The sequence below is a fragment of the Rhinolophus ferrumequinum genome, chromosome 26 (assembly GCF_004115265.2).
Source record: "Rhinolophus ferrumequinum isolate MPI-CBG mRhiFer1 chromosome 26, mRhiFer1_v1.p, whole genome shotgun sequence".
NCBI classification, from domain to species: domain Eukaryota; kingdom Metazoa; phylum Chordata; class Mammalia; order Chiroptera; family Rhinolophidae; genus Rhinolophus; species Rhinolophus ferrumequinum.
This window is the reverse complement of record NC_046309.1, coordinates 18,169,928-18,178,780: the sequence shown is the minus strand read 5'-3', so window position 1 is coordinate 18,178,780 and position 8,853 is coordinate 18,169,928. Positions and strand designations below refer to the sequence as shown.

Here is an 8,853-nt window from a genome sequence, read left to right as displayed (position 1 = left end):
ATTGTGGCTTTATCCTCCCAAGGGCCATAAAAATCAATAGCTTTTTCTTGGATATCATGAACTCCAAAAACACTTGAGCCCCAAGAGAGCCAGGCAGAACCTACTTCCTGGGAGAAAAGGGGTTGATTTCTATCCTGTGATTAAAAGAAACAGAGGTGGAGAAGGGGAGGGACTTGCCTGAAGTCACAGGTGGTCACCGGCACCGGCTAAACCTCTGATGCTCAGTCCGCTCAGCCCACCGGGGTGCCTGGAGTGGGGTGGGGAGGCTCCTACAGGAGGCCTGCACACGCTTCCTCTGGGCCATGGATTGATGCTGCTGGGCCAGTGCCCTTTCCCCACGGGTGAGAGGCACCCCTCACAGTCACAATGCCCTCCGGGTCACAGAGGTGCTGCGCCCTAGGCCAGCCTCTGCCTGGAAAGCCCCCCTGGGAACATCTGGGTACTTGGGCCTGATTCCGGTCCCTATGGCCTGTGGAACCTCACCACCGGGGGGAAGGCTGGGCCGGACGGAGTCATCAGTGGTGCTGCCGGCCCCATGGACGAGGTGGAGTGGACACCGAGACACCCCAAGCCGGAGGACCTAAGGGTCGGGCTCATCAGCTGGGCAGGATCCTACCTGACATACGAGCCATATAAGAGGACTGTCACTGCAGATGCCAGGGGTTTGGGCCGGAGACAGGTAACAAAGCACACCGGTACTGGGACCGTTTTTCCCGTGGCTAACTAAGCTGTGTGTGCAGGGTGGGGGTGGGGGTGCACTCTCTACCTAATCTCTTCCCTAGCCTCTGCCATTGCCGGGCCAAGACGCTTCGATGCCAGGCTCTTGCTCACGGGTCTCCATTGCTCCCTCTGCCCCTCTCTACACCTATCCCAGCAGGTGAAGCCTCAGCCCTGGCCTTACTATTTTGGCTTGCTCTGGCTGCCACCTACCCTCCACTCCAGCACAGAGTGCTTGTGTCATCACAAAGAGGACAGGTGGAGAGCCCAGGCTAGAAGGCGGAATTGTGGGCGTCCAGGGGAAGTTGGAGCAGTGGAGTTACTGCAAGGCCTATGTCTCTGTCCAGGTTATAGTTTGAGAATGGGGTACTCTAGAAGCCCTAAGGAGAGTTGGTTCTTATCTCAGGAAGGGATGTCGGCACATCTAGGATGGTACTACATACGTAGTAAGGCAGTAACGAGGTCTTCTCAATTATAACGGTTCATCACAGCTGAAGCAAACAATTGCATTTCAACCGTCTGGGCTCCCAACCCCATCCCTGGAGCCCAGGCCTGCTTATAAGAGGTCTTGCTTTTCCGCTGTCATGTTGGGGAGGTGGCCTTTGGGAGTGGAAGTGTTGGCTGAGTGTGCTATCCAGGGGCAACAGTGAGGAAGAGAGAAGTAAGACTTAAACCCAAACATTTCTTGGCAAATTAGGTATTAAAGGAAGTGGTCAAGGAAGAGAGAGAGGGAGTTTCACCTGTTAGCTGGAGGAGGTGGGCATCTAGAACTTCTGTTGGGATCCTGAGAATCCCTGTGGTTCCAGTGCTCGAGGTGCCCTGAGATCTTTTGATTACTGTTGCGTGAGAGAGTGGAGGAGCCAACAGCAAGGAGGCTGACGTGGACAGGAAGTAGGTTGGTCTCAGTGAACGTGCTGGGGTGATGGTTGTAGGACTGCTTGCTCTAGTCACTTGGAAGCACTGAGTTCCCTCTCCTCCCTCCCAATGCCTCCAGACCTGGGAGATCCTGGTGAGCAATGAGCATGACACACAGGCTGTGGTACGACTAAGGAGCTTGCAGGGCCTCTACCTTCTGTGTGAGGCAGATGGCAGTCTGTGCTATGGCCGCCCGAGGACCAGCCACCATGGGTGCTTCCTACTCCGTTTCCACCGAAATGGCAAGTGGACCCTCCAGTGCATAATCAGTGGTCGTTATCTGGAGTCTGATGGTGAGGATGTGTTCTGCAACTCCCGGGTCCTCTCAGCTTACCACATGTGGACCCCCCGGCCAGCCCTGCATGTCCACGTGATCCTCTACAGTCCCTTCAACCAGTGCTATGCCAGGGCTGACCCCACCACGTGTCGAGTCTGGGTGGACGCACCAGTTCCCTGCCTGAAGGAATGTGGCTTCCTGTTGCATTTTGAAGATGGATGCTACCACCTGGAGACCTCTACCCACTTCTTCTTGTCCCACTTAGACCGGCTGGTCTCCCAACCCTCAACACAGACAGCTTTTCACATGCAAGTGCGGCCTGGAGGTCGCGTGGCACTCAGTGATGGAGAAGGAGGCATGCTGTACGCACAGGGCACACACCTGCTCCTGGGCCTGGGCTCCAGTCCCCACAGGGGCGAGGAGTGGTTCGTCCTACAGCGCTGTCCGACCTGGGTCAGCCTCAGGTCCAAGTCTCGGAAGTTCCTCTCCCTCATCTATGGCAAGTGCAGAGTCCAACACAGCCACGGAGCGGGGGAGAGCTGGCTCATGAAAAAGAGGGAAACGTGTTTGGGATCTGTGAGGATCTTTGAACCTGCTCCTCAGGAAGATCTCGGGGTCCCAAGAGCTGCTCTGTGCCAAGGGAAAGGGCGATAAAGCAGGGGCATGGGCTTTAGGGGGACACGGTCTGGGTCTTCTCCAGCAGCAGATAATGAGGGCTGAGGAGGGAAAGCAGAGGGAACCCCAGCATAAAGCATGGAGGAGGGGCTGAGACTGGGGGTGAGACGAGACTCAGGCTTCTGACACGTTCTTGTTCTCCCTCTGCAGATGTTGAGGTGCATGCTGCCTTTGAGCACTTAACCCCAATGTCATTGTTCCAGTTTGAAAGTGACAAGGAGAGCCACGCCTTGCAGCTTCGTTCAACCAATGGCTGCTACCTAGCCCAGGTGAGGCCTTGGCTTTCTGAGCAAGACAACCCTTAAGCCCTGTATAATCCCTCTCTGGACACTCTTTCTCTTCTTCAAGTCAGATGACCAGATTGTGAGGTGAACTCTTGTCAAACATTAGTTTTCACCCAGTGGGCCTATTTTCATCCAACGGGGCCTCTTTTTAAAAAATTCAACGTTATTGAGACATAATTTACATATAATAAAATGCACCCATTTTAAGTGTACAGTTCAGTAAGTTTTGACAAATGTATATGCCCATGCGACCATGCCACAACCATTTCACAAGTTAGAGACTATTTCCATCACCACAGAAATTCCCTCTTGCCACTTTCCAGTCAGTTCCCTTCCACCTTTGCCCTCCCCACTACCACTGACAGGTAGTCTGTCACTGTGGATTCCATTTCCCTACTCCAGAATTTCATATAAATAGAATCATACAATATTACAGTACGTATGCTTCTTTCACTGAGTATAATGTATTTGAATTCATTCATGATGTTTCATGTATCAGCAGTTCATTCCTTTTCCTTGCTGAGCAGTATTTCATCATATTATTCACAAACGCAAACATAATTTGTTTATCCATTCACTTGTTGATGAACACTTGAGTTGTTACCAGTTTGGGCTATTATGAATAAAGTTGCTATGAACGTTCATGTATGAGTGTTTTTGTGGTCCTATGTTTCAATTATCTTGGGCAAATACTGAGGATTGCAAATACTGGGTCATAGGATAAATGTGTGTTTAACTTTTAAAGAAAATGTCAAGTAGATTTCTAAAATGACTACACCACTTTACGTTCTCATCAGTCACGTATGAGAGTTCTAATAGCTCAACATCCTCATCAGCACTTGGAATTGCCTGTCTTTTTATAATAATTTTAGCCACTCTGATGGATGTGTAGTGGCATTTTATTGTGGCTTTAATTTGCATTTCGCTTATAATTAATAATGTATGAGCAGAGCATCTTTTCACGTGCTTATTGGCCATTTATATATTTTCCCTGTGAGATGTCTGTTCACATTTTTTTGCCCATTTGTTATTGGGTTGTTTGTCTTATTATTAAGTCATGATAGTTCTTTATATGTTCTCAGGTCAAGTCCTTTGCCTAATCTATGTTTTGTAAATGTTCCTTCCCAGTCTGTGGCTTGCCTTCTCATTTGCTCAATAGTATATTTTGAGCAACAGGTTTTAATGAAGTCCAATTTTTTGATGAAATCCAATTTTGCCATTTTGCAAATAGTTAGTGCTTTCTTATCCCAAGAAATTATTACCTGTCTCAAAGTTGCAAAGAATTTCTCCTATGTTTTCTTCTAGATGTTTTATAGTTTAGCTTTCACTTTTATGTCTATGATTCGTTTTGCAGTTTTGGCGTCTGGGCTGAGGTTTATTTCTCTGCAGATGGGGTATCCAGGTTCCTTTTTGATATTGGGCTCTGGGATGCAGTACAGACTGGGGAAGTGGGAGAATTGAGAAAACAACATGTTTTCCAAAAAGGATCTGAAAGCATGAGCAAACCCTGGGAGAGTGAAAAAGGCTACTGGAGATATGTGGGAAAGAGGGTCTAGGAATAAAAAAGATGGGAAGAAAGGTGAGATTTTCATTCCTTGCTTCCCTTTTCTTTTCCCAATATCTTCTCCAGAGGCGCCATAGGACAGTGATGGCTGATGGGCACCCACTGGAGTCTGACACCTTCTTCCGTATGCACTGGAATTGCGGCAGGATCATCCTGCAGTCTCCCAGCGGACGCTTCTTGGGTATCGCACCAAACAGCCTGCTAATGTCCAATGCCACTGTTCCAGGTGAGCTAAGCAGCCCTCCAGCCAGCTTATTCCAAGTCCAAGATGCTTTCAGGGGGAGCTGGGCTATGCTGGAACGAGCCCTGAAGTTGGGGTCAGAAGATTTGGGTCTGTAGACTTGGTGAGTCACTGAATTTTTGTCGTCACTTGGGCAGAACACCTCCTTGAGCCGGGTTTCATTGTCCCCATTATCAATGGAGGTGATGTCCAACTTGCCTGCCTCTAGGATTATCGTGAAGGTTAAATAGATTCAGATATCTCCAAGGAAGGAAGAGTGTTAAAATTTCTAAGTGCTTTCACAAACATTCCACAAGTACCTCACATGAGACCTGACGCACAGTAGGTGTTCACTAAATGTTAAAATATTGACAACACCTGTCTGCAATTAGTGCCTCCCTACCTGCTTCCATCTGCGGAAGCATCTAGAGGCAACCCACCCAGATAACTCCTTGCATGTCTTTCAGGCCCGAATGAGGAATTTGGGATTCTATTAGCCAACCGCCCCTTCCTCGTGTTGCGAGGTCGGTATGGATACGTGGGCACCTCATCGGAACAAGACCTCATGCAGTGCAACATGGATCAGCCCGACTGCATTCACCTGCTGCCCTGCCGCCAGGGCATCTATCACTTCCAGGGTAAGTAGTCACCCGCACCCCTCAGTTCACGTCTAGCCATGTGCCTCCGCCCCAGCTCAGAGTTCAGGGCCTGCCACTCAGGGTCTGTTCATGAGAAAAGGAAAAGCAGAGTTTCTGTTTGTTTTCACATTTCACGGCCCCCACAGTGGGTTGGCGGAACAGAAACCAGCCCTCCTGCGTTTCCATGGAGGGAATCTGCCAACATGGGCAGGCCAAGACAGCCAGGGGGTGGCATGTCTCCCGTGAGCCTTCTCAGAGCTGCGCTGCTGTAGGACACCCCTTCTGAATGGTCCACTGACCCGAGCTCTTCCCTCCCCAGCACAGGGTGGGGCCTTCTGGTCAATCACATCCTTTGGCACCTTCCGCCCTTGGGGAAAGTTCGCCCTCAACTTCTGCATCGAGCTTCAGGGGAGCAACCAGCTTACAGTGCTAGCACCCAATGGCTTCTACATGCGATCCGACCGAAGCGGCACCCTGTTTGCAGACAGCGAGGACATTACCAAAGAGTGTATTTGGGAATTTTAGGTAAGGTGCAGTGGCTAAGGGCCTGGCATGGGGGAGCAGGAGCTGAGGGGCAAGAGGAGAAGGGAGGTGGGTGGGAGGCATGTGAGAGAGAGTAAGACCAGAACGTCCCCTGGGCTGACTTCTGTCCCACAACCTGATCAGCTCCAGACATTTATTCCACATCTGTGCCTTTCCTCGCACGGCCTCTAACCCTAGCCATGCTAGAGAGAGGAGCAGTCAGGTCTAGACTTCTCACTGTTATGCCACACTGACACAAGCAAGCCTGCAGGGGACAGGAGGAGGTGTATCTAAGTATCTGTCTCTCTTCACTAAGATGCAGACTTTTGCCTCATTCTTCAGGAAAAGTGACTTTGAAGACATGTCGCTGCCCTATGAACCTCTATCCTTACCCTCTCAATCCCTGGGGTGCTGATGGCTCCCAGATATTTATCTGCAGCCTTAACCTTCTCCTGAACTCTAACCTCATTTCCTTCCTGATTGACAGTTGACTTCATCCTGCCATCCCTTCAAAATCAGCCTCCTCCCCTTCAAAGGTGACTTCCTGCTGTGCCTGTGGCCGTCTAGGGCATTGCCATCCTCTCAGACACTCAGGCTCAAGACCCCAGCACCATCTCCCTTCCTCCCTTTCGTTCCCTTCACAAAATTCTGAGCATTCTTGGCTCTTCCTTAACATCGCCTCCGGAACACTTGCTCCTTCTAAATCACCGTCACCAATCACTGTCACCACCAGTGGTTCCAGGCTTTTCATCAAAAGCCTGCTCTGCAACGACGGACCCCAGCGGCGCTCCTGGCCCCGAGACCCAGCCCCACCTCCTCCGTTCTTCACACTAAGTTGGCTTTCCTCAAATGCTGCCTCCATGCCATCATGCCCCGTTCACAGCTCTTGGGCAGACACCTCAGCGCTCTTAGACCTGCCCCTTCACAATCTACCTCCCTTTCCTGACTTGAAAAGTCATGAGGGTGTTGCAGAAAGAGTTTGGTCTTGATATCATATAGACCTATGGTCCCAAGAGCTAGTAAGACTTGGTTCTTGTAGGCTCTGTAGCCTTAGAGAAATTGTGTTAACATTTATAGGCCTTGGTTTCCTTATCTGAAAATGGGAATGATATCTACCTCACAGGGTTGTGTGAAGGTTAAATGACAGCATGAACCTAGGTATAGACCCCAATATGTGTTGATTCCTTTCCTCCATTTTCTACTAATTTTCTACACAAACCCTTTACTATGGCCAAACTGGGAGAAAATAAAATGAAATCCCACTGGGCCTGTTTTGTGATCTAGTTCATGAAGGACTTCTCAGGCTCCTTCTAAGCCTGACATTCTAGTTAGGGTTTCCAGGCGGGAATTCCCACCCGTTCTCAGAAATTTTTTTCGCTTTTCTGTTCCTGAATCCCAAGAAAAATTGGTCGGGAAATCAGGAAAATTGGCTCCTTTAACCCAGGTGGTTGGTAGTATCGGCCGCCACTTTGTGGAAATGATTCATCATGGAGAACAAAAAACAGTTTATATCTTGGGATTTGGGGAAGAAAAAGTGAAAAAAACTCCTGAGAACGGCAGGAATTCCCACCTGGAAACCCTAATTCTAGACAGTGTATTGTAGTGGTTAAGAGCTCATTTCTGGACACAGAACTGGGTTCTAATTAGATTCCTTTAAACTTGTTTGACCTTGGGCAAATGAACCTCTCAAAGTCTGTTTCTAATGGGTAAAATGGGAATATAGTATTTACCTTATAGGATTATTGTCATATGAGATAATGGTTACAAAATACTTAGTAAACAGGCTGGCACCCAGTACATTCTCACTCTATCAAAGGTCTTTCCCAATCCAGTTTGAATTCTTAGTAAATTTTACCTGTTGACTGCATTCTCCCTATGAACTCTAATGATATTTTTGTACCATTAATTTGACTTTTAAAAATAATTTCTGCTGCCTTTTCCTATAAATTAACTTCATATGTCTAAAATATCACTCACCTCATTAAGAATAGGACAACTCACTTTATCTTCTCTCTTCCCCCATGGTCTTACCAGTTTTTTTCCTAAAAGCCAGAGATCAGCAAATGACTGACTGAAGGTTTCTATTTCCCCTTCCCTCCCCAGATCAATGGGATGCCAACTATTGAAATCCAACACCTCCAGGAGAAACTACTACACTGAATGGAACAGGAACTCCAGAGTCAAGATCCATGAGAAGAATTATGTTACACAACTTTTCCTACCCAGTTTTGCAAAACACCTGTTTCAAGCAATAATACATCACAAAAGGCCACCCCCAAAACCCTGGTGTGCATCTGACTCAGTACATAGTAGGGGTCTGGATGGGGGCGGGGGCGGTGAGACTGAGGTCCCAGACTGCTCCACGTTCTACCCAAAAGAGGGGAGACCAAACGGTAATCAGTTCTTCCATTGATCCACTCTGTCCCTACCAGAACCACTAGACTTTTCCCAGTGATCCCATGGAGTCAGCCTTACCCCAAAGGATTCAGAATCCAGGTATGACTAAATGTCCTTTTGGTTTAGAAAGAATGAGGGATTATTAATCCTAAGGGCACTGGATAATGGTAACAACCCAATATGCCTGTATAGCCTACCTCCTCACCACCATCCCAACACCCCATGAAGTTTACCAGTCATCCTACCTTATTATTACCTTCGATCCAGTCAGTTGGGCACAACAGGTACTTTCCCATCATTGCCCACCTTTTATAGGGAGCTGGAGTCATTTGCCAAAGGTACCAGGACTGGGACGTCTGAATCAATTCTTCAGAAAGAACGCTGAAGTCCACTACTCTTTCCATCAAAACAGAGCTTCCAAAGTGACTGTCAGTCGTACTGTGTTCCTAACTTTGATATTTATCGACCTGCCATCTGCCCTATTAATGTTTTTATTGACATAGATTCTTAAGTACATTTATTTAAAAAGGAATTTTTTTTAATTTTTATGAGTTTATTTGAGCCAAACTTGACGACATATGCTGGGGAGCCAAAAGATCTCAAATGCTCTAGAGAAAAACAGTTTTGCAGCTTCTTTTATGAGT

General features: G+C 48.1%; 1 protein-coding gene across 2 annotated transcripts; it reads left to right on the top strand.

Annotated features, from left to right (window-relative positions):
- The first annotated feature begins 327 nt into the window (after positions 1-327).
- FSCN3 (fascin actin-bundling protein 3) lies at positions 328-8,093 on the top strand. Of its 2 annotated transcripts, none has more exons than XM_033099156.1 (7): positions 328-679; positions 1,712-2,408; positions 2,735-2,853; positions 4,499-4,658; positions 5,120-5,290; positions 5,610-5,815; positions 7,916-8,093. In XM_033099156.1, exons 1-6 carry the CDS (start codon positions 536-538, stop codon positions 5,813-5,815), a joined length of 1,497 nt encoding a protein of 498 aa, XP_032955047.1. In that variant the 5' UTR covers positions 328-535; the 3' UTR covers positions 7,916-8,093. The 2 variants fall into 2 exon arrangements, with proteins under 2 accessions (XP_032955047.1, XP_032955046.1); XM_033099155.1 differs by having other exon boundaries at positions 374-679; positions 5,615-5,815.
- Positions 8,094-8,853: the final 760 nt, after the last annotated feature.

Bases quoted from the DNA above. Each gene is read 5' to 3' on its own strand.
- FSCN3 (XM_033099155.1), top strand. From the start codon at position 536: ATGGACGAGGTGGAGTGGACACCGAGACACCCCAAGCCGGAGGACCTA. The intron at 4,659-5,119 runs GTGAGCTAAGCA...CATGTCTTTCAG, and splicing joins GTCCAATGCCACTGTTCCAG to GCCCGAATGAGGAATTTGGG. The intron at 5,291-5,614 runs GTAAGTAGTCAC...TCCCCAGCACAG, and splicing joins GGGCATCTATCACTTCCAGG to GGTGGGGCCTTCTGGTCAAT.